The sequence below is a fragment of the Neolamprologus multifasciatus genome, chromosome 17, assembly GCF_963576455.1.
Source record: "Neolamprologus multifasciatus chromosome 17, fNeoMul1.2, whole genome shotgun sequence".
Classification (NCBI taxonomy): domain Eukaryota; kingdom Metazoa; phylum Chordata; class Actinopteri; order Cichliformes; family Cichlidae; genus Neolamprologus; species Neolamprologus multifasciatus.
Genome location: NC_140455.1, coordinates 1,244,789 through 1,270,941, shown reverse-complemented (window position 1 = coordinate 1,270,941; position 26,153 = coordinate 1,244,789). Strand labels below are relative to the sequence as shown.

Genomic DNA, 26,153 nt, shown 5'->3' with positions numbered 1-26,153 from the left:
AAGAGTCACAGCCTAAACCTTAAAATCACAACTTAAAGCTTCAAAACACTTTTTGTGTGTGTGGATTAAAAACTTAGTGATTTAATCACTAGTAAGCTTTAGTAATGGATTTCGTAACCTTTGAAACAGTCAATGAACTGTTCTAGCTTAATGTTTACTGCACATATATGAAAGGATCAGTCTTTGAATTCATCAAAATTTGATCAAAACGGGACCATAACTCGAGAATTTGACACTACAGGCTACATAGGCCAGTAAAGAAAACTTGCTACAACAGCGAGCAAGTCGTGAATGAGGACACACCTTTTTCCTTTCCTTTCCTGCTAAACCTTCCTTTTAATATACCAAATGTTCACATTTTTTGGATGTTGCAGGTCTCAGGATTTTTATTTTTTTTATTAAATACAATAAAAAAGTCTTTGAGCCGGACATGTGACCACATGACAAGGGACCTTCACTGACTCCTAGCAGAACTCCTGCTAGCCAGAGTGCTACAACGCTGTGGAAGTCATTATTTCCTGTATAATATCTTGTATTTTTTCAAATGCACTGTAATTTTTTTAACCTTCTACCAGCTGTGCCTTTCTCAATATGTAAGATTTATGTAAATGTGTTTAGCTTAAGTTTGACATTCAAAGTCAAAATTGCACAAAGAATTTGTTTTTTTGTTTTAATGGTTTGTTTTTTGTTTTAGAGAAATGAATAGAAGTGTATTCTCAGTGATTTGCTTGTTTTCTGCATTCTTTAAATAAATGTTACATTTTTTTGAAATAGAATTATTATAGTACTTTTTTTAAAAGTCACAATTAACTATCGGGTAGCGTGGTGGTGCGGTGATTAGCGCTGTAGCAACAAGGTGGTCCTGGGATGGATGAATGGATGGATGGAAAACAAAGAATGACTGCTACACAGAGCTTTTAAGAAACTGTTTAAATTTACTTTCCATGGTTATGAGAAATAAATAGTTCCAGTAAAAAGAGTCACACACCAACTGTTCACCGGCAGCTCAGTGTTTCAGAGAGGTCGAGTTCACAACACAGCAGGCCTTCCATGCATCAGGCTCACATACACACACACACGTTCAGACGTGTTCACGGAAAAATACATCAGTCACACATTTTGAAAAAGTACAGTTTTACAATGATAAATATTTTAGCTGTTATCGAAATCTCCTTTTGTGCATGTTACTGCTGTTCGTGTACACAAATGTCCTATTAACAGGAACAGTTTGCAGTTCACGGAGAAATAATCCTGCATCTTTCAGTCTGATCGAAGGAAAATGGAAATCAATAACTTCTGAAAAACAAAAACTATTCTAGTGAAGCATCCAAGCATGCAGTATAAGAAAGCTACTTTATTTTAAAGAGACATGTTTTGGGTCGATGTAATACAGGAAATCTACCATTAATATAATGACATTTTCCTGGGAACACAATAATTTATACATTATTCTAAATATAAACTGGTTACAGTATATTTTCTTTACAGTATTTGTGTTGTCACAGTTTGTGTTGAGCTCTTGAACATGATAATGTCCCCCTTATAAGGAAAGCTACCTAAGAGTTATCTACAGGATTATTAAACTGTTAGCTGCAAACTGTGTTAGTTTAGTTTACTCCATTAATGCTTTCATATATTAATTTATCAAGAATTAGTTGTGCCTCGAGCACTTCTATAGCATTTTTCTACCCAATCAGTATCTGAAAGAGAAATCTCTACTGTAGACATTTAAAAAAGAAAAAAAAGAGCGTAAATACAAAACTTTCATTAAGATGTCGACCAAAAGAACTGCAGTAACAGGAAAACCTCCATCAGATCATCTTACACGTGATGTTCAAAGCACCCTGGTATTTAGTTGCACAAGATTAACCACTGCAGTCAGGTCTGTTTTGCTACTGTGAGTGCAGGTGTTCGCTGACGTTTTACGCAATTCTTCTGCGTGTGACTTTTTTGCTGCCACAAAAATGTAATGTTTACTATTAATCCTTTAAGGAAATGGTTTGACATTTCGAGAAACATGCTTGTGTGCCCCAAGTAAGATGACAAAGCTGACACCACTCTTGGGCTTGCACGCTGAGCTAACACCTGTAAAAAAAACATTTTGGTTTTTACAGGTGATCATGTTTTTCACATAAACGGTAAAATAAAGCAGAATGCGTTGATTTGTCAGCTTTGTAGGTGTGGACAAATGTTACAGAGTTAACCTCGCCATTTCAAACTCTTTTCAGTCTTTTTGCTAACCCAACCAAAGCTAAAGCTTCACATTTAGCATGACATCCATCTTCTCATGTAACCATTTCCAATGAAGATCAGCCAAAGTCTGGACCACGAGTGATTACACCTACACTGGTCCATGGCAAAAAGAAAAGTGCATACACAACTAAAATAAGCCAGGGATGCAAAGCACACCAGTGAACATTTATAAGAGGGTGATTTGAGGAGGTCTTCCCTTTGTTTCAGTAAACATATAATCAAAAGCAAGACTTCTCAACAGGCTTTATCATCTGTAGCATCACTGTTGGTTGCAAACAACATAGCGGGCAAATGTAAAAATTTCAATTTGAAATGTCTTTTTTTTTGTACAAATACTGAAAGAGCAGTGGCTGTTCAAAGGCAACCCTCATTGCCTTTGAACAGCCCTCCCCACCCCCACTATCCCACCCCCCAGCTCTGAGAACATGCCACACTGACACTGCTGTTTCACAAGGAGAGGTCACAGACACAGAGAACACATCCTAATACTGTTGGGTAAACTTAGCCAAGCGAGGCTCCTGTCCCTGATTCCAAAAGAAAAAAAGAAAACAAAATAACAAACTGAAACAGACCAAAAACAAAATACACGCACACACATGAAGTGCAAGTTAAACTCAAAGAATTACTGCAGTGACATCTCCGAATGTACACAAAGCAAGAAAGTGTAGTTTGCATTTATCTTAAAAAACAAAACACACACAAAAGAAAACAAAGGAAACAAAGCATTGAAATCCTGGCAGCTCTGTGAGAGGTTTTAGGGAAGGCTTGCTGGCTTCCTGTGGGAGTCACATGACTTCCTTTTCAGCTCCAGTATTCCTCTTCTTTCATCTGCTTGCCTCCCCCTCCCGTCACACCTCAGTTTTGGTCCTGTTGGTGAGCAACAGTGGTCAAAAAGAAGCAAGGGGTGGATGTTCTCATGTAGACCATGTAGCTCTGCGTGTGCTTCTTTCACCCCCCAGCTGTCAGTCCACTCATAGTCACACTCTCTGACTTTCAGTTTAACCCCAGAGGGCAGCGGGTCTTCTGCAAGTCCATCCTAAATGTTTTTGGAAAAATGACAAGCAACACCATCTAGTGTTTCTGGAAATGTTGTAGAGTTCAGTCACGGAAGCTCGAAGAAAAACAAAACATAATCTCCAAATATATATGTATATCGAGATATACATATTTTAAAAAAGAAGCTTTCGATCTCCAAGGACGACGACAACAAGAACAACAACTTGGGTCACAGCATCGACATCAACATCAGTTGACTCATGAGAAGCCGGAGGATCGTTGTCAGGAGAACAATAGTAACCTTACTGACTGCTCAACTGTGCATGGCATCCCGAGTTCACATTGTGCAAACACACACACGCCTTCGCGCAGACACACACTGTGTTAAATACAGACAGTAGTAGTTTAGCAGCAAAAAAAAGTTCAACCTCACCCATCCCCCCCCCGCCCCCAATAAATAAACAGTCACCAAATAGATTCAACTAAGAGTCACTCGCTCAGATTGAGTGTTTGCGTGCGCGTGTGTGTAGTTAAATGGGTGGTGTGGGTGTCACTCTGAGGGGTGGTGGGCTCATGCAAGAGGCTGCTGGGAGGTGTAGATGAAGTGGGGCGTCTTCTTCATGAAACACTAGAACAGCATGCTTTGCCTCCTGTTGATCTTGCTGTTTCCTAAAAGACAACATGTAAAATACATCACCCATAATGCCTTTGGTTTACGCCATAGACCGCAGGTGTTCCTCATTCAGAACTGCACTTTCTGTGTGTGTGTGTGTGTGTGTGTGTGTGTGTGTGTGTGTGTGTGTGTGTGACTCCACAGTGAGGTCACCGAACAGTTTATGAACTACTTTTCTGAAGTCTCGAGGTTGAGATCAATGCTGATGCCTTCTTCGTCTTTTGAAACCAGATTCGAACATGTTTGAGAGAGAGTGGAGCTGATCAGCTTAGCTCTTGCTGCATTTGATCTTCGATATATTATTTAGCTATTTTGGGACAGGACAAAATGTAAGGACAAAGGTGGTTGTTTGGTTCTTTAGAATTCATGGACCATAATTAAAATAAATAAATCAGCATCATGTTAATTAAAAAGCACTTGAAAATGTAATTGAGACCATGATTTCATTTCTTCATTAAATGATCTAAAAAAGCCGAGTTGATTAAACATTTGGATTCTCCACCTACCTGACTCTGGATACGAGGAGTTCCTGTAGCCTGGGTCTCTCTGCAGCTGCACTTCTTTCAATGTGAATATCGATACACCTGAAACACAGAGGAGAGGTTCAGTTACTCCAACGAGTAACAGAAAAGATAAAAGAATCGAGAACCAAAGCCTCTGAACGACAGACAGCAGCTTTATTATCAAAGGTGTGTGTGCTCACTCTCAGGCAGTGTGTGGACTCTCATCCCAAGCTGCCTGAAATAGGAATGCTTCATTGCCTCATCAGCTGAAATTCTCTTCTTGGATTCGTACTGCGGAGACAGAAACAGGAAACGATAAGGATCCTGTGACTTTATCAAAAAACGCATCAGTGCAGCAATCAGGGAATTCACGGAGATATAGATTAGAAAAGCGAACAAGAAGTAGTTCGTTACTGTGCCTCCTGCTGTCATCATAAAGGAATTCATTGCTAAAATAAATCTAGTGACTAGTGATGCAAAGCTGAAGCTTTGCCATTACAGAAACACACAAATGTAAACACATCAGCCTTTTTTCATATCCAGCAGATGAGAAGAGAAATGACAGGCAACAAACATCGGAGGTCAGATATGAACTGGTGATACTGTGGTTCACGGTTGGTGCCTTAAACTAGTTAGATTATTTTTCATTAGTTTAAAGTCCTTTGTTTGCTAGTAGACTTAGACTCTGAAAACTACAACCAGACTAAAAGTCAAACATATACAGGCAAGCTGGTTCTTCCATGCAACCTATGGGAAACCTGCCAGCACCCACAGCAAACATAAAGATGCATTTAATGCAGCCCCGTACACCTATTTGCAACAATACCCTGGGACTCTCTGCAACCACTAGTAACCATTCACTAACCCATTGAGCAATACACTTCTTTTCTTTTTTTTTTACCTGGCAACTTGTGGTTGCCGGGTGTTGGGGTGTCGCTCTGTGTGACTGGGGCTTAAGTAACACCAAACCACTGATGATATTCATGTACATGTATTTTTTGAGTAACTAAATCAGTTTTTAAAAAGCTGGGTGTGAATGGTTTAATACACAGGTGTCGAACTCCAGGCCTCGAGGGCCGGTGTCCTGCAGGTTTTAGATGTGTCCTTGAACCAACACAGCTGATTTAAATGGCTAAATAACCTCCTCAACATGTCTTGAAGTTCTCCAGAGGCTGGTAATGAAATAATCATTTGATTCAGGGTGAGATCTAAAACCTGCAGGACACCGGCCCTCGAGGCCTGGAGTTTGACACCCCTGGTTTAATAGGAGCATTTAACAGAACTCAGTTTTGACCAGCTGTTACTATTTAACCAAAGACTTGCATAAGACAAAGAAAACTAGGAATATCAGTGCAATATATATACAACTACTTATACAGTATTGTGATTACTGTGACAGTAAAGACTCACTCTGAGGAATGACAGCAGCAGCTCGATGCCTTCACTGTCTAACCTAAAGAAGACAAAAAGAAGAGAACAGTTTGGGCTGATGGGAATCTAGGCGCTCATGGGAGGAAGGAAGTGGACAGACCTCTGTAAATGTTTTACAGGATTTCCTGCCTGCAGCAGGCATACACACACACAGACACAAGCATGCACACACACACACACGCTCAAGAATATATATCAATTATATAAATGCAAAGGGGCAGATAAGGAAAAACAGATCCCACGTGCGAGCGGTACCTGGGGGCATGATTGATGATTGGCTGGGGTTTGTATTTGGGGAAGTTGTAGGATTTAAACTCTTCGATAGAAGAGATTCCTGGCCAGTTCTCCTCTTTAGGTGTTCCTGAAGTCACATAGTCACATATAGGTTGCCATGTTCAATTAAGCAGGTAACAACATGTGGTGAAACGTCTGAGTTGTTAAAGAGATCAGATCTTGCAGAAAATGCTCACCCAGTAGCCTGAAGATGAGGTGGAGCTCGTCTTCAACGGTGGAGCCGGGGAACAGAGGCCGACCTGCAGCCATCTCATAGAATATGCATCCAACACCCCTGGAGACACACAAACATGCAATTTCACACAATAAATGAGTGAGTGGGAGGTGGGGTTAACAGTTTTCAAGCTGAGAATAATTTGAATTAAAAATGCTGAAGAGGTCTCATGATGAGGCCAACAGTTTTATATGACACAAAAATGTTATTAAAGTTAAGCATTACCTCTTCACGCATTCATTTAAACAGACAAAAGAGGAGTATGTGGTGATCATGGAAAACATGACTTTGGCTAACTGTAGGCATACTACTGGTTTGTTAGCCAAGATCTGAGGGTTGCAAAGAAGTAGTGAAACTGTAAGAGTGCAACAAAAACCACAAAAGGAAACGGTACAGGTACAAAACCTGTACCGTTTCCTTTAAAATCTTTTATTCTAAAAGTGCCCAGGTGTTCATTTCTGATTTCTCTCGCACTTTTCACAGATTTACTGCTGCTTAGCAAGTAGTTGACAAGTGTCTGCAGACGAGTCATCGTTTTCCATACAAAGTATGGGTGACCACAGCGATCTGCTAACGATCAAAGCCTTTGCAGGGGGGTATGTGTTGCAGTAACATGCCTCTTTGGGACCAATTTCACCTAGCAACTACAAGCAATCTCTAGTAACCACTAGCCAACCAGTTGCAGAATACACGTTTTTCCCTAGCAACCAGAGTAATTCATGACCAACTGGTGTCTAGGCCTGTGTAAATGGGACATAAGCTTCATTTCATTCCCTCACTTTATAAGTCCACAGCTAACTGAAAATACAACCACACAACTACAACAACAAGAGATCTACAACTAACTAAATAACTAGTTTAAGGCACCAACTGTGAACCACATTATCATCCTCAATTCATACCTGACTGGTGTTTTGTTGACTGTCATTTACCTTCTTAAAGTTTTTTTTTTCACCATGAAATTGAAAGAATAACTAGTAGTTACTGTAATGTCGGAGCCTACAGTATTCACCTTCTTCCTACTTATGGCACTTTGCCTGTATAACCGTGCTTCTCCTTTAAAGTTTAGTTTTTCAAATCAGAAGTTGATAGAAACTTAGTTCTTGCTTCAGACATACATTATTTATTTATTCATACACAATTAGGGCTGCACGATTAATCGTTAGAAAATCGCGATCTCGATTCATACTTATGTGCGATCTCATTTCCAAATGACAACGATTTAAAAAAAAAAAACGACGACGATTGTACCGCATTTTGATCCGGGACGTAATCTGCATGAAAACAAGCGCTCACTCTTCCTGCTCAACAAATGACAAGGGCGGAGCCTTATACCACGTGATACAGAAGCTGGCTGCTAAAATTAGCAGGGAAAAAACAACGGAGAGCACGTCAGGGATGACGAGAAAGTGACAGGAGAAAATCCGTCCCGGTCAACCACCCAAACATCAATAACGGGAACCTTATACAGCGCTTCCCTATACCCGTCGAACTCCCGCAGGCACAAAGAAATTACGGAGGCTATCACTTATCACCTGACCAAAGATATGGCTCCATCAACACTGTGCAAAACGAGGGATTTAGGAAAATGATCAACACCCTAGACAAACGCTACACAGTGCCGTCCCGCAACTATTTTTCTGTTGTTGCACTTCCTGCTCTATACACGCAGTGTCGAGCAACGGTGGAGACGGAATTTCAAGCAGTACAACATTTTGCAGCAACGACAAAATGTGAGACATTTGTTGTTTTTATGTTTATTTATTGTTTTTATGTTCAGTCTCAACTGTTACGAAGTTGATGTGCAGTTAATAAGTGCAATAAATATTTATATTGGAAAAGAAAATCGTGAGAGAATCGTGATTCTCATTTTATGCAAAATCGTGCAGCCCTATACACAATCCACAGCAAATGAAAAGCTGTTATCATTAGCAGCTGCAGTAAAAAGAATGAAATAAGAAGTGCAGTACAGTAGAGAGTGCTGTTTAGTTAGGTCATAATTCCCTGTGGGTTTGTAACAACAAGGGACACGTGTCGCATTACCAGCAGCCATTTGATTCAGCATTTAATTAGTGATGATAGCAGTTTAAAACCATAAAAAGCATTATTTGTAGTTATTGTAAGCTACATACCACATATCGATCTGGGTTGAGTACTCAGAGGATCCCAGCAGAACATCAGGAGGTCGGTACCAAAGAGTCACCACCTCGTTGGAATAGGTTTTAGTTGGAACAGACTTGGCCCTGGCCAAACCTGCAAAGCCACCACAGACTCATAAGGATTTTTACACAACAAATCAGCATTATGTCTGTGAAGATCCTCTCCTGCTGGCCTTCCTCTTACCAAAATCAGCCAGTTTAAGTTCTCCTCTCTCATTGATGAGGAGGTTCTGTGGCTTCAGGTCCCTGTGGAGAACTTTCCTTTTGTGACAGTATGACAGCCCTCGCAATATCTGGAACAGGAAGATCTGGAAAGGTATTTTTAAATGGCTTGATGTTATTAATAAGTCAGCTCATGTTTTCATTACTTATGTTTATGCTTTTCTGATCTAATTTGCCTGATGTGATGGAAATACAAACAGAAGAAAAGACCAAAAGATGCTTTTAGACTCTTGGGAGAATTTATATGGAAAAATTGACACAACAGTTTAATCTCTGTTAGACACACAGAAAATATAACAAAGCTGGAAGGGTTGAAAAAAAAAAAAAAAGAGTTTACTTTACATAGCATGGGGAAAAAAACATCACCCTCACCTTCACATTATGCATACTCATTATGTTTCCACAGTCGTCCATGTACTGCTTCAGGTCTTTGTCCTTCAAGAAGAGGTGGCACCATTAGACAGGACGTACATGTACAAAAGGTCTATAAACGGATAGACCATTCACACAGAATTCACCCATTTTTTCTTTTTTTGTTTCTCTGTCATTCAACAAATCCACTCTGAGTCTTACCAGGTACTCAAAGACGAGTGTGAGGCTCTTGTCAGTGTGAACGATGTCATGTAGCGTCACAATGTTGGCGTGTTTCAGGTCCTTCAATAATGACACTACAGACGCACAAAGATGTTTACAAAGACAGAAACATTTAACATTTATATAACAAAACCTGACTCAGGAAAATGAAACACCAATTAAAAGGACAGTTCATAAAACAAAGGATTTTAAATCAGAATTTATTTTAGAGATAAGAAGGTTCAAAATGTAACGTTCACACATTCGAGCTGTCTCTCTCAGGGTGTCACGTCTTGTTGTAGTCAACTAAACTAAACACTTGGATTCAACACTAGACTCCAGATGAAACACCAGAACTTTGATGTATCAGAGGACATAAAACCTGCTAACCTTCTCTGATGGCTGTGCACGGGGCTCCTTCCTCGTGCTCCAGCCGGATCTCCTTCAGCGCCACCAGGTTGTCAGTCAGTTTACTGCGTCCTTTAAACACTGTGGCGTAAGTTCCCTGAAAGCAACACATAGCATTAATTTAATGGTAATACTGTATAGCAAAATTACACTGTGAAGTGCATGTGGAAACTTGAGCCTTCCTCACCTCTCCCAGCTTGTCCAGTTTAATGTACGTCTCCAACTTTCCAAAACCAATCTCTGACTAAGGAAGAGAAGAATTTAAGCATATTAATTGCACTCATTTCTGTAAACAGACACTTGCAAACAAATGCAGTCTGTGTTCTGTTGACCATTCACATTTGAGCAGGCTTTGCAGGTGTTTTCCTGCTGCACCTGTAGCACCATCTTACTGTGTCCCCGCCCCCTTCAGAAAACCGAAGGTGTCTCAAATCTTTACATAACCCATCATGTACTCAAACTTTAGTTATTTGTAGCAGGTTTCTTTTGAATAATGTTGCAACAAAACCCACATCATACTTTTTCTTTCAGAGGGAAAGACCCAAAGTTCACATGTGCAGGATATGATTTAGATCAAAGGTTTTCAAACTGTCAAGCAATTAAGGGCCCATTAGGATCACGTCCTATTCCAGTTTTATTCTAGACCCTTACAGAGTACCAGTGCACGAAGCGCAGTTAAAAATACTCTGTATTTATCTTATACTGATGCAGTTCATCCAGTCTGAAATGGGCTGTTTTAGCTCCTATCACTTTAAGACAACAACATGTTTGAACATGACCATATTAGGTATATAACTTCTAAACAAAAGAGCCCAGAAGAGAGAAAAAAAAACACCTGGAGCCTCAAGCTTGAAGTAAAGAGCTCACATTGATCACTCGCTAAAAAAAAAAAAAAATCTATCCGCATTACATATAAATATTCAGTAATATTTATAGTAAAGACCCTTACACTTGGCTGGTGCAACAGAAAAAAAAAAGAATAGAGTCAAATCTTTTTCTCAAAAATTGGACTGATATTTAATATTACAGGACCTTCAGAAGAAATAAATCAAAGCAGCCCACAGATCTCTCACAAACTCAGTAGCAAAACCCAGTCTCACCAACAAGTGTAGTTCCAAAAGACAAGAACAAGATAATCCCCTAAGAAACTAAGAATGAATAATGATACATATGAATATTTCATGTACGTGTGCCCACAGAGCAGCATGAATCAAACATTTTCTATCATATCTGGTTTCTGACAGCATGTCTTCAGGGATTGACCAAAAAACCCAAAAAACAAGAAGAATCGATATCAAGAAGAACGAAAGGCGATTAATTATGAGTGTTTACCGTCTTTAAACCTTTTTATTTACATTTAATCTTTCAAACAACTTTCAAACTAAGTGGCATCTCTGGAGGCAAACTCACGATGACCACAAATCAGTGATGATAACAACACCGCAGCAGAGCATTATGATCTAATTTTATAGGCTCCAAGTGTGAGCGCATGTGACTACAGATTAATCCATCTTGGGCTTGTACCAGGAAAATCACCATGGAAACCCGGCACAGAGGGTGTCTGGTAACAGGACTGCTTGTGCCACAAAGCAGTAAAAGAACAGAGACAAACAGACGCGCACACACTGACCAGCGAGGCTCGGCGCGAACGTCGGCTGAGCGGTTGGTCGAAGGGTGGGCTGCTAAGCTGCAACTTCTCCAGGTAGCCGTCAGGGATTCGGATGTCAGCAGGCAGAGACAGGCGCTTGTTGAGGTCCTAAAACACACACACACACACACACACACACACACACACACACACACACACACACATATATATAAAGAAGTCTTTATCTAACGTTCCTGAAGAAACCGTAAAGTTAGCCTGTGTAACAAGATCACACATGTGCTGCTGACACTTGTTACGTGTCGTCTGTATGTTGTGTAGGGCATGTTTCAGCAGTGAGCAGCACAAGACAATGTACCCTGCAGAATCCACCCACATCCCTGCTGCTTCTAAAATAACTCGTCCTCTTCTCCTCCTACTCCCAGAGACGACAAAAATCAGGTCGATCACCATCTTATGGAAGGTGAAAATAAGAGGCGGCCTGTTGAAGTGTGACTGCTGGTAAAAAAACAACACCATGATTATAAAACTGTACCTGCGTTAAGCTCGTACAGCCAATCTGCACTCATACTGCACAACTCACATCTAAAGTGTTCTGGATGTCAGATCATATCTATTCCAGGATCAAAGTCAAGAAGACCACATCTGACACTGACGAGCTTACATAATGCTGATGGATGTAATGGGAAAAAAGGAAGAAAAAAAACATTTAGTGGATTAAAAATACAGCGTGCATAAACTCCCCATCTTTGTACTTATCTTTAAAGTTTGGCCTCACCGCAAATAAATTATTCCCTCTCATGACAACAGCTTTTTGTCTTCTGAGACTGCTCGGAGAATAAGTTAGTATTATGAGTTCCCACAAAAGTCTGATCATAGTCAACATATGCATCTTTTAAAAGGAAAATTTGTCCTCCATCAAGATGGTGTCCATATATGATAGAGTCATGAAAAAGAAAGTTTTTCACAGGACTGCAGTTCTGTGAAAAACTAGGTACACACTATAATACAGCAGCTTTTAGAACCATCTTTAGGAGAGATAAGATAAGATAAGATAAGATGCGATAAGATAACTTTATTAGTCCCACAAGGGGAAATTTCATGTTAAGGCTGCCGACCTATTGCACGCAATGGCGGCGCCATCTTACCCTCCGACCCTCAAATGGTTATCTGTATGACTTTATCAGTCTGTCACATCCCTGTGGAGGAATTTCGGTCCACTCATTTACAACGCTGCTTCAGTGAACTGAGTTATGTGGGCATTTGTTCACACAAATCCCGCCACAGCATTTCAATCAGGTTGAAGTCTGGGTGCGATACATCACAGCGCCTCGATTCTTTACTTTTTCAGTCTGTTGTAGATTTGCTGTCATGCTCGGAATCATCGTTCTGCTGCGTGATTTCACGTGGGCCGAGGTTTAGCTGTCAGAAAGATTCACAGGATCTGTCTAACCACACAACTACAATGGGAAGACTGGTGGTATGAACACAAAGGCACAAACTACCAAAATGTCTCCAGAGGTGCTCACAATTGAAAATGATCTTTTTTTTTTAGTTGACCTAATTAGCAGCACCTGCCTGCTACCTACACTCTTATGGAAGTGGTAAACATGTACCTTTCTCAGCAACACTGTGAGCCAATTGCTTGAAGCTTGGCAGCCTAGCCAAGGAAGACCCTATTAAACTGTGGTGAAGATGTGAATTGCTTTCTTAATGAGTGTAAAATAGGGCACTCACCCTGGGGGAGGACTGCAGTCTCCAAAAGCCAATATTCTAACCATTTGTCTGTCAGCAGAGTTATACAAAATTGATCAGGTCAAACTTAATGAAACTTGGTGGAGAGGCGGTGGAGTGTGGACAAATTCATTCATTCTGAGATCTACAACACTCATTTTCAAACTGCGAGATATCTCATTGGCTAGTGCGATTTTTAGGTAGCTTCCTATTTAAGCTACGCTGCGCATCTTCTTTAAGAATGAATCAACTCAAAGACTTTGTAGACTTCTGAAGCATCAGTTTAATGGGTTAAGAAAATACCCATACTGCTTTTATAATATAGGAAACAGATTTTACCAGGCATAGAGCTGGTTCACAAGTGAGAAACCAGAAGCCTGTTTATCTTTTACTAAGACCAGGTGACCGAGCTTTCGCTGTGCTCTTAACCTCTTTGCTGAGACAACTTTATGAAAACCCCGCCAGCAAAGAACCACAAGAAGAGCAGTGCGCTCACCCTCACGTAACGCGTATCTGCTGTCTTTGACCACATCCTCGATTTCCACTTATTTCATGCACAAATGAAACTAACATTTAAAAGGGGTGAAAAGCAGGTCAGTGTGCATGTGTATCTCTGTGAGAGGTAGCATACATCAGCGAAGGTGATAAGGTGGGTTCTGGCATATTTTACCATTGACCAGCAGGGGGCAGGGGGTCTCCAGGTGAATTCAGTCTTCCTTTCAAAATCAATCTTCCCCCAGATTAAAAAAACCCCAAACAAGTAAACATAATATGTTTTATAGTGCACATAATCTATGGCAAATTAATTCTATTAGGAGAGAAGAGATTTTCTGTACCTTACTAGTGAGTAACACCATAACAGGTGCAGATTTTCTTGGAGTAAAAGGGTTCAAATGATTACAAAACCACTGGAAAATTAAACAATTAGAAGGCATAAAAATCTCCTGATAATCATGAGATCTGTTTCAATTCAGCTCTCTCCCTCTTTTCTGTTTTTTTTCTTATCTGAGCTTGTGTAAGGGACTAATTCTAATCTACCCTGGGTGACACCAATGCCAGTTTTTCATGTATAAATAACTTTCTTTGGGGTATTAAGAAAAACAAAAAGCGGCGAAAGCTGAAAATATGAATGAGAAAATAAGGAGATTACTAACAGGAGTCATTTAAAATGATTATGCAACAAAATTGACCTAATGCTTGTTTTTAATACATTTTATATTGTATTATAATTCACCCCTGTATTTGAAAGGCTACAAGTACTACTCACTTATACATGTCACACAGTTGTTTAAAATAGCACAACATAACTGTATTCTTCTTTACAAGAAGAATAAAGGGGAGCATGCTCTCAAGTGGAGACAGCTGACATGAAGAAAATCACTGTGGTAACCAGCACAGATTATCTCGTCTCTTTACCAGCCTCTTCTTTTGTCCTCAGGGAGCAGGGCTGCTATCAGTATCATGACGCCCCGACTCTTAGAACCCATTAGCCGACAAACAATCTGTCCCAACCCCCTCCCAAATCACTTGAGGCAGTGGAGAAGACGAGCAGAAGGAGATGAGAGGAGGTGAAGCGTGGTATGTGGACTTGCAGCGTAAGCCGTTTTTACATGATTTACAGTGTGTGCATGTGTGTCGGGATTCTGCACGTCTCACCTCCATGGAGATTCGCCGGTGGACCCTGTTCCTCAGACAGACGCCCGTCGGAGACTGGACCTCGTCTGAAGACGTTCCTGATGCCTGATCGCTCTCCCCGTCAGATCCCATCTTCAGATTTTCGTGGACAATATCTGAAAAAAAAATCAAGGATAGGGCACAAGAGGGCTTTGGATAAAAATCACACTGGAACTGCCAGATTAAGACGGTTTAGGAGTGATCCAGTCCGGCTAATGATTAATGCTGTTTGTAGAACAGACCTAAACTTACAAGAATCAATAACTTTCATTATCTGTTCATCTGTTGGTTAAAAAAAAAAAGAAAGGGAAAAACAAAGAAGAAAACACCCAAAGTTAAATTTCTTAAAGGATAAGTCAATAAATTAAAAAGAGCACAGTTTCTACTATAAGTAAGAAGAGATAAAAAGTTGAGCTGCAAATCTATCTTATAAAGCCTGAGGTAGTATGTTCCAGTTGCTTTGTGTTCATGCATAAGATATGTCATTTAGAAGCACATATTACCATATTTTAGACATTTATTTTTTATGGCTCTGTAGCTTCATTCAGAAGTAACCAACAGCAAATATTCAAAGCGTTGCCTGGTGGGCGATGGGATAATCTTGTTCAGATTTTTAAATCGTGACATTTGATAAATCACCATAAACACATCTGCTAAACATAATGCAGCTGATGAGATTTTTGGCCATTTCAAGTACAATAATCAGTGAGAAATGTACTTGTGAACTGATCTTGTGTTGGGTGAGCAAGAAAATGAAGCAAGAAGAAAATGAAGCAGGAGAAGAAGAACAAAAAGAACAACAACAGCTGGCAGTGTTATCACATTATTACCCAAAAATAGAGTTAGTTCAGGCAGGTGAAAAAGTGAAGCTCATCCACAACACAGGTTTCATCTGACCACAGCACTTTCTCCCAAGCCTTTGCTGAAACACTCAGATCAGGGGTCCCCAATCCCAGTCCACGAGGGCCGGTGTCCCTGCAGGTTTTAGATGTGTCCTTGATCCATCACAGCTGATTTAAATGGATAAATTACCTTCTCAACGGTCGTGTCCAAATTCATGGGCTGCATCCTCCTGAGGACACGGCCTCAGGAGGATGAGGTCTACGTGGACCCGGCCCACGTAGACCGCGAAGGCCGTGTCCTCAGGAGGTCGGGTAGGCCGGAAGTAAACGGCTATGGAATTGGACGGTCTAGCCTTCTCGATCTACTCCCGCCCTTAATTCAGAGTATTTCCGGTTGTCAGCGCCATGGCACGAAAATCGAAAATGAACCCCGAAATCTTTCTCCGTTTTTTGTGTTCATTTTTAATTATCAACGAGCTAACCCACATTCTCGCCTGAAAATATGTTTAAAGTTTATTTTGTGGCCCAGAAAGATTAATAAGAGTAATTTTAAAACTTCGTAGCGGCCGCCATTGCCGGAAACTGGAACTTGGCTGGGCCGCGCTATGAATTCTGGGATATGGTGGGCCACGAAGGACACACCCGACCCATCCTTCAAATTCGGGGAAAAGGAGGACGCATTTGTCGGCTGCATTCAGAGGAGTCTACGAATTTGGACAGCCTTCGGCGCGTCACTGTGACGTAATCGGTCTACAAATGCGTCCTCAGGAGGAAGCAGCCCATGAATTTGGACACGACCAACATGTCTTGAAGTTCTCCAGAGGCCTGGTAAAGAACTAATCATGGGATTCAGGTGTGCTGACCCAGGGTGAGATCTAAAACCTGCAGGGACTCCGGCCCTCGTGGACTGGGATTGGGGACCCCTGACTTAGATGTTCACTGACAAACTTGTGATTGGCCTGTACGTGTGCCTTCTTGAGCAGGTTAAGGCGCTGCAAGATTTCAATCCATTACAGCATTTTATGTTTTAAATGATGTTCTTTGTGACTGTGGTCCCCTGTGTAACAAGCTTCTCCCATGTAGTTTTGGGAATATCCACCACCTTTTTTGTGATAATCATTCACCCCATGATTCAAGGGCGATTGATGATTATTATTACAAAGGTTCATGCTCATAATCTTGCAGCCCATTCCAGCACCGTGCAGATCTACAAGCACTTTTTTCTATGCTTTTTCTATCCAAGTAATTTCCAGTAACATTCACATATATGCACACTCCAATAGATGCATTGGAGAGCAAATTGGGGCTCAGTATCTTGCCCCCACCTACTTTGGCTTGCAGAGTGGAGCAGCCAGCGATTGATAAACCAAGCCTTCCTTTTAGCGGATCCATTCTGTACTTCCTGAGCTACAAGCACCCCATTAAACATTTAGTTTGATTAAGTTTGATCAATCGAGTGTCTTACAAAAAGTAAGACATGACAAGAAACTTACAGAAAGAATATATGACAGAAACACTATCCATCAGTGACCACAGGGTGATGATTAAATAGTAAAGCCTGGGGATCATCACTAGTCTGTCTCCAAAGCAAACTTAATGAAAGTAAAAATGTACAGCTTTATTTCACAGAGCCCACCTTCTCCCATTCATCTCCTCTCAGACCCTTATAACCCCAGAGGCCCAAAATTGTCACGCCACAACATCGCTACCTTCTCCACAATAAAACTACCACTAACACAAAAGAGGCAAACACACTCAAGTACAAACCACATGCCCACCCTCTCCTCCGCATACACAAAAACACTCACAGAGTTAATGAGTAGCCACAGTTTTGAGTAGTTCTCTGTCATCAATGTGTTAGCACCTCCAACCATGCAGACTATCATCAAATGGCACAGTGCGGAGAAACGGGAGGGGGAAAAAAAAAAGAAGAAATCACTACAAAGTTTCTCTTAAGAAGATTTAACTTTGCATATTTCAAACATTACACTTGTTGATCAGCTCTTTCATGTGCTTTAACAACCAAAGTTCTTCCCAGTATACCAATCTCACTGACTAATTATGTACATAGATGTATTTATCCATTCATCACTGACTTTTGAGGATGGCGTGTATCTACAAATCTGTCAGCAGGTAAAGTAAGGTCTAAATTACAGACAGAAAAACTCAAACCTCAGTCAACAACATGGGCATAATTGAGAAAACGATTTCTTTAGCGTAGACATGCAATTATATACCACTGCAGTTAAAATTATCTGGATTTTTAATGGGTCCAAGTCTGCTTGTTAAGTAGTTTTGTCACATGACCAGAATTCTCAAGTTGGTTCACACTGCATGAATTTCAGCTTGAACTATTCACACTCTCTCTTCTAACGTGTACTGCTGCTGTTTCACAAAAAACATTATAATGGGAAATAAAGTGATTTTTACTGTGAAGAAATGATGGAAAAATGAAAAGAATTGGTCACATACGTTAATACTAACTGCACTTCTGGATTTATTGATCAAACATTGATCAGGGACAGGCATGATGAGTAGTTAAATAAAGATTTGCAAGTTATGGGACTGCGGACTGAAAACTCCTCCACAAAGTAAACGACTCCTGCTTTATGACCTTGTTTGGCTGTGCTGTAAACAGTGCATAAGTCACTCTTGTTTTTAAAGCAGGGGCTCCCAGAATTACACGAAGTATCAAAGTACGCTTGTTTCAAACAGTGTCCTAAAGTTTTGTCAGGCCAACCATGAATCAAATTATTTGAATTTTATTATCAACTGTCATGGGTAGTTACTTTTACTTAAAAGGAGAAGCTTCTGTTTTAAGTTGATGACATATGAGTAATTATATATATATATATATATATATATATATATATATATATATATATATATATATATATATATATTTATATTAGGGGTGCAACAATACTCGTGTCGATATTGAACCGTTCGATACAGTGCTTTCGGTTCAGTACGCATATGTATCTAACAATACAAACAGAACAGAATACAAACAAAATTTTACATTTATTTTATCAACTTTCCTTCTGACGATGCTGTCTGTGTTGAGCGCTCAGTGGATCTGGGCTCGACAGTGCAGCCTAGACGGAGTAGTCGAACGCAGATTCACTGAGCGCAGGGCAAGCTAGCGAGACAGAAGTTAAGCTCTCGTTGCAACATGGCAAATTGAACCTCCCCCACCCTCATTCAGATCTGGCGTTTGGAACTATTTTGGTTTTCATGTGACATATGACCCTGAAGGTAAGCGCGTCATGGACAAAAGTGAAACAGTATGTTGGATGTGCCAGCAATGCTCAATTACATTGGTGGGAACTAGTCCGTTAGCGCAGTTAGCGTGTTGGCCGTCCAGCCCCACGCACGGGGCGATCCGCGGTAGCTCGTTAACGGAGATTTGCCGTGTTGTGGCTTTAACGTCATTTCAACGAGATTAACGCTGACAGCACTAGTGGGAACACAACAAATATGACTGCACATTTACTCCGACATCATCCTAGTGCAAAGACAAGTGGAAGCAGACAAAAACAACAAGCACGCATGCTACAAACTTTACCCGAGTCATTTAGACAGCAGTTAGCACATGATTCTCCTTATGGGGACCTGATATGTTTAATATGCTGCTGAGAATATAGCCCAGAAGAAGCGTATAGTAGAGCTTTTATTTTGGAAAGAGCCATTTCTCTGTAATAAACTCTCTTTTCCAAAGATGAGTGATTTCTCGATCAGATAGATTTATTTATTTTATTACTTTGCTGTTTCAGCAACATTAAATTTAAAAGCTGTACTTTTGAGTTAAAATATATATTTATAATTTTAATAAATGACAAATTAAAAAGGCATGAACTTTTTTTTGTATCGAAAAAATATCGAACCGTGACACCAAAGTATCGAACCGAACCGTGAATTTTGTGTATCGTTGCACCCCTAAAATATAAATATATATATATATATTTATTTATATGTGCTTTATTCCACAAAGCTTTCACTCCATTTTTCATGCCTGTAATGCTCATACTCATCTCAACCTAACCTACTTACTGTCTTTCCACAAACTCTCATCTTTGTCCCAATTTTCAACTCGCCTCCTCTTCGAAAAACTTCCAAATATTCCACTTTCCCCTTTTTCAGATCCTCTGACTTGCACACTTATTTCTTTCTCAGAAACTTCAGCATTTTTCAGCTACCACTTCTGCTTTTCATGTGTTTTTATTCTATGCATTTCTCACTCTTCCAGCTTATTTTCTGTTGTGTGTGAAGTTTTTAAAGGCTTTAGCTCATTTGATTCCCTCTACTGCTTCAGCAGAATCCCCCCCACCTGCCCTTGTTGTGCCTCTTCTCCTTTCAAATGATCTAATCTGTCCTACTTTCTTTTCCCGTTAACCTCCTTTCACTTTCACATACCTCTGCATCATCTCCTGCTATTTTATGTCTTCCCTCATCCTCTCCAACAACTCTCACATTTTTTTCCTCTCTCAATAATATTTTGACTTTCTCTCATTAAACCAAAACAAACCCAGTCTTTTTTTCCTTACAAATCCCCCTATGCTGATTTCTTATCTTCCTCCCACATTGTTTTCCTTTAGGTTCTCTTGCTTCACCTCTTTCTTTCTCAAAAACCTTGAATGATTTTGTTCTCCACCCATAATTGAGCTTTCTTTGCTGAACATTTTCACGGATCCTTCTTTTATTTCCCTGTCTCTACAGAGCTTTTGACACATCGCCACATTTCTCTCTCTCTCACTACTTGTCTTCCTTCTCTCTGTGGTCATTAGCAGCTTTGCCAAAAGGCAAACAGAGTGTAGCAGCAATATGCAGTACATCAATGTCCTACTTAACTGGCCTGCTTTTAGATCCAAGTCCTTCTATCTAGGCCAGGGTCCAGTGTGAGGCTCAACAGGTCCTTTGGTGTTCCACTGGCTGAGAAAAAGCACCAGCAGAAAGCCTGAGCTGTAAAATGTCTAACATTGTGTGGAAGACATGGTTCGCACAGATGCTGGTTATTGCTGTTGGGTCACTTTGAAAAGAAAAATATTCTAAAGTTTGCTTAATGTTTATGGCACCATCTGAAAAATTTGAAACTGACGAATATAATACAATTAACAGGTTGTGACCACTCTGACAGGCTTTAAGCTAAATGCTCATGTAAACATGTAGAATCCTAATGTTAACTGGTAATGTTTTTAGTGGTCCTCAGTCATCTTTTAAACCCAACAATCAGCAGCTCATTCAACATGCTACAAAACAGACTCACAACAAAAGGAGAGAACACATTAAAACTTCAATGATTGCCAGCTACAGAACATAAAGCTGGTCTTCTGACTTCCTACAAGCATGAATACAAAAACTGTTTAGTCACATAGTTGGTCTAAAGGTGCTATCACATAGCACATCGCTCTGAAACCAGTTATTCTCAGTGGATGGTGTCATACAGTGATGCACCAAGCAAAGCACAGAAATTGGGAGCTCTGGTAGATGATGAGGACAAAGTTTGACAAACGCGCAGTTAATGTGGCTCAATTGAACTCCCATTGAAGCCAGCACGTCCTGTGTGGAAGTCCCATGATGTATACCACATTTTAGCATCACTTATATTTGAACTTGAACCATAACGCACCAATATCAAGATGTATTCACCGACATTTAGAATTAGCATCTCAGACCATGTTTCTACATCCTGTGAATCATTTTGCCACCATGTGGGTTGTTCAACCCCGACCTTGAAATCTGCTACTGCTCTGAATCATCTGGACATCATCTCACTTCCACCAGTCAGGATGAGACTCGTCACTAGGCTTGACTGTGATGAGTCAGTTCGCGCAGGAAACTGCGTAACGTTTGACTGAGTTCCCCCATCCAGCTGCCTCTTGGGTAAAAAGCAGGCCTGCTAAGGGTTCATGGGATTAATGCCCAGAATCTGTCTGCAAATGTGAAATCTCAGGATCGTGAGACGTTTCCTGTTTGCTCTTGGATGGCATCTGCTTTTCTATCGCTCACTTCCATCCGTGTGTGTGTGTGTGTGTTGTGTTCTCACCCAGGCGGCTGCCATGGCGCGGCATCACCATGAAAGACCCCAGAGTGCCTCCGATGACGCTGTGTGGCCGGCGCAGGGGCGGCTTCTTGAAGGAACCGGTGTACTGGTGCAGAAAGGAGTGCATGCTGTGGGAGGTGGGTGGGCGGCCATTCCTCATGAAGGGCTCTGAAACACAACAAAGCTAGTGTCAGGATGTCTGATTTCATGACACCCAGATGCTCCACAGTGGAATCACAAATCCTCGGGTGCACGCACGGAGCACCGAAGAATATCACGTCCCATCTCCTTCAACCTTTGAAATGTGTTGGTTATGTGACATGCATACTGTGCAGCGGAGGTTTGTTTAAACCAGCAGAATTTTATTTAACATTTAAGTTGAGATCCACAAATGTTAAAAAATACCAACCTTCAGCCTCAATTACAGGGAGATGGGTAGAAATAAACATGAGACGACATCAAATATTCTCCAGAGTTATGTAATGCCCAGAGTGACAAACCTATGCTAAGAGGAGAATAATACCACAAATACTCCGCGAGTCAAAGACTGAGACTTCAGGTTGTTTTATACAGATTTTTGTGCTCTTGGTTCTGTATGATGTCAAAGGGATACCTAACATGATCCCCTCATGCTCACAGAAGTCCTACCTACATACTGTGCAAACCTTGACTACAAAGGTTGATATAGAGAGCGAACGCTCTATGAGCATTTTGGTCCTTCTTAAGAAATGAAGTGACCAACTGACATAATTAGCTTGCTTATTACTTCTAATCCAACTAGGTCTTAAGACTGCAGTTGCGAGGGTACTTCTTGTTCAGAGAGGTGTGCTACACAGCTAGTTTAAGGCTTAGCGGGCTATGTTGAGCTTAAAGTCAGAGTTTTCTGTGTCATGAAAGTGGCTCTTGTGGTTTAAATTCAGCTGGAAGCGCCACATCTTTTCAAGTTCTTTCATTTACAGCATGTTCTGTGCCATATAGATCATGTTTTGGGCCAATAAGTCTTATATGTGCAAGATGTCAAGCTGCTCCTTGCTGAAACCTGAATGAAGCACCACATTGACACAGGAATATCTATATGTTGTTGAACTCTAATCTGCTGTAAAAGTATCTTTTACATTGCTGGAATTGTAGCAACTAAAACAGATAAAAACACACAAGAATAGATGTTCAATCAGTGAGTTTGATTTCAACTTGATCTGCTGACATAATAAAGGGATTTCCACATGGCCTTTATTAGGCTGTGGGACAGTAATAATGTCTAAATGAATCCAGTTTAAAGTTTTAGAAATCTAATGTCCAGCTGTCACCTTACAATTCAACAGCAGCAATTTACCTGGAATTAAAACATTTATTTTAGCGCTCTGTGTGAGATTAACCGTTTTCTGCAGCACTCATCTTTTGTCTTATTTACAACACTGTTGTGCTTTACTGGGTTTTTAGGCTTTGTCAAGCCAGCTAATGCAAAGAAAGCTTGGCTGTGAACTGTATTTGCAGTGCACCCTTTCTGCTGCTGTCAAAAATGGAGGAGTCAAGAGTATGCACCACTGCAGGACGGGACTAGATTGCCTCTGGGAAAGCAACTGAATGATAACGACAATCGCCATGATAAGAACATGACCGGTGAGTCAGCCAGTGGGGAAACAAGAGAAGGGAAGGGCTAGAGGCTTTCAAAATAAGATTAAAAAAAAAAGTCTGTGGAGGTTTGCAGTCTACTCCTAAATGATAGATGTCAGTACTGAGAAATGATTCACCTTTCATTGCTTGATTAGCAATTAGAATAAAACAGCGAAGTCAAAATACAAACAAAGTAAAAGCAGTTTTGTTTTTGTTTTTAAGTTTTCTGCTCAATGTCCAACTATTCCCTTTGGGAATTACTCTCTGGGAATGCCTCTGCAACCACGAGAATAGACTTTCTCTAACCCCAAAATTAGAAAAAAAAGGCATCTAAAATAATTTTCTAAGTGGACATAATTTTAAAAAAAAAGAAACAACAGCAAACCGGGAAAAAAAGGATTGTAATACTGAGGGAAAAATGGCCAAGTATACAAATATTTGAAAGCATAATGTGGGGCTCTCTCACAACAAGTAAGTTTCCTGTCCTCTAAGAAAACATTACAAAACACTTTTTCCCATATGGACCTTTAACATACATACAAAAACATCAGACACGGTTTCATTCTGCACTTCATTAGATTGATGGGAACAGAAAGATCAAACAAAGTTGCTAACGTTTCAATCGTGATGCTGTCACACCAAAAAAGTTACAAACTAAGTATACATTAATGAAGTGATTAATGTTCATTTATCCTGACAGCTGTCAATCAAAAGCAGCAGCCACTTATGGTCATGTGTCTATCAACCCAAAGGTTCACTGGAGACGTGGTGTAGCACATATGAGGGAAAAGCAGAAAAAGATTGGATGTCTGGGAATGATCATTCACTATGGACTACTTTCTGATCGTCTGAGATGCTCTCAGTGAGTGTGTGTGTGTGTGTCTTTAAGTGCTCTGCTCTTACTCCTCTTACATAACTCGGTAGAGAGGTACTTGGAGGAAGGCCTTTACAACTGTTACTGACACACATGCTGAACTTTGTCTTCATCAGCTTCAGAGATTTATAATTTAGAAGTCCCTGAGAGATGTCGAGATACAAAACCCCCGTGTCCTTCTAGCTTTTACATATCAGCTGAAGGGCATGCACAAGAAAACACTTAGAAAAATCAGACTGGTAGAATTTTCTACGCTGGTGCAGATCAGGCATGGACTCAAATCAGAGATTTTTTAAATGGAATTGTAACCCTTTTAAAATGAATCATCCTCATTTTATTCACTGCAACTAAAATATGTTTTTACCATTTTGTTCTTTTGCATTTCAACATTTCTATATGTTCATATCTTTTTTAGAACAGGATTTGTAAAAAGAAAAGGTGAATACCGTTGTCCTTGGTGCCACCATCTTCAATGGTCATTTGCTCAGCCAGTTCTGACAGAGACTCGTCGATGGTCTGACTGGGGCGGAGTGTTAATGACAGACGCTTCTTGATCCTCTTCATCTTCTCCATAACAGGGCAATGCGCGACCTGCAGGACACACAAAAACACAGAGTTGGCTACAAAAGAATGCAACATTTAGAAGACTGCTTTCGTCTGTGCTGTTATTTTGTGCATTCTTGTGCGATGTTGAAGATTTTGTGAGCACCCGTACGGTCCAAAATCTCCGCTCATGAATAACTCAAAGCTCCTTTTAATCCAATATTCATTCACTCTGCAAATGCTCCAACAGTACATGAATAAACCATGAACGAAGCATGAATAAAGGATGACCATCACGCACTTGAACACAGCTGTTTTCACTTACACACACGCTCACGCATTCAAACGAGGAGAAATTAATGAGCGCTAATTGACAGAGTCAAATCAGTTTGCCGAGACACACGTACACGCTGTGCACGGCTCTGAGCGCCTGCCAGTGTTGTTCCAGACGAATGTATTTGTGTTGACGCAGCAGTTGTTCAGGTCACAGGAAACACCTTGCTCAATCTGCCTGAAGCCAGACCGTGTTCATTGTGTTGCTGCGGTATCGCTTCGTCAATGTGTGCGTGTGCATGAGTGTGAGTATGTGTGCGTGCACTTATGAGGCAGGCTGAGTGGAGGAAATGCAGTGAGGAAGCAGCGGCAGCAGAAATGCCCCGCCCATGCTGCCTGACCCTCGGCACAAAACACGCTAACCCCTGCCGTCACCATGCCTCTCTTTTCATTTCTCTCTCAAGGTTGTTAGCTCACTTCATACTCAGGAGACCCCATCTGCCTGTCCGCGCACACACACACACCTTCACCAATACATCATCCATGACACCGCACAGCGAAAATGGCTTCAGTCAATATCAGCACATGTGACTGTAACCTCACGCCAACACAAAACCATAATATGTTTGTTTTGTGTGTTAACTAGGCCTGAGAAAAATATATATTGCAGCATCATCCCAGACTGCAGTGATGTGTGATCAATAAATGCTGAAGATTAAAAACTATTTAATCTTGGCTATAACACTGATCTCGTCCCCTTTGCTATCAGTAAACGCTAACCAACATTTAGTGATGCCGTTCGCACATCAACATCACACAGATGTTTTGCTACAAAACAGAACAGGTTAAAGGCTGTTGAAGGTCTGACTGGAGTACCACTGTCTGTGTCAAATTACAATATTACTGACAATATAATTATGCAAAATAATACAAAAATAAAATAATTGTTAAAATAATTTATGCAAAATAATTTTAGGAACACTTAGTTCACTGTGGGTCTACCCGGTAAGCAGCAGGTAAAAACGTTACACCTACCAAGCTCTCAAGTGTTCTCAGTTACAATACATGCTTTCCTCCAACAAAAATGTTTTTGTTTACTCCATGCAGTTTGTCTAACAAGATGCAAAGACTAAAAATGAAAAGGCAGAAAGCAGAAACTATCACGCCCATGATTGTCAGTAAAAAACACTGAAGTGAAACTAAATAAGCGCCAAAATTTTGCAT

The 26,153-nt window shown here is 40.5% G+C and overlaps 1 protein-coding gene across 2 annotated transcripts in view; it reads right to left on the bottom strand.

The window, feature by feature from the left end:
• Positions 1-915: 915 nt before the first annotated feature.
• cdk17 (cyclin dependent kinase 17) overlaps positions 916-26,153 on the bottom strand; it is a 48,403-nt gene continuing 23,165 nt past the window's right edge. For both annotated transcript variants that reach the window (XM_085136766.1, XM_085136765.1), the window contains exons 2-17: positions 24,560-24,704; positions 21,629-21,793; positions 14,723-14,856; positions 11,357-11,482; positions 9,914-9,970; positions 9,709-9,823; positions 9,319-9,413; positions 9,118-9,180; positions 8,708-8,831; positions 8,497-8,617; positions 6,327-6,424; positions 6,112-6,217; positions 5,836-5,878; positions 4,626-4,716; positions 4,429-4,506; positions 916-3,918 (exon numbers count right to left, since the gene is read on the bottom strand). In XM_085136766.1, coding sequence (XP_084992892.1) covers positions 3,878-3,918; positions 4,429-4,506; positions 4,626-4,716; positions 5,836-5,878; positions 6,112-6,217; positions 6,327-6,424; positions 8,497-8,617; positions 8,708-8,831; positions 9,118-9,180; positions 9,319-9,413; positions 9,709-9,823; positions 9,914-9,970; positions 11,357-11,482; positions 14,723-14,856; positions 21,629-21,793; positions 24,560-24,686 — 1,584 coding nt within the window. In that variant the 5' untranslated portion in view covers positions 24,687-24,704 and the 3' untranslated portion in view covers positions 916-3,877. The remainder of the gene's footprint in view (positions 3,919-4,428; positions 4,507-4,625; positions 4,717-5,835; positions 5,879-6,111; positions 6,218-6,326; positions 6,425-8,496; positions 8,618-8,707; positions 8,832-9,117; positions 9,181-9,318; positions 9,414-9,708; positions 9,824-9,913; positions 9,971-11,356; positions 11,483-14,722; positions 14,857-21,628; positions 21,794-24,559; positions 24,705-26,153) is intronic.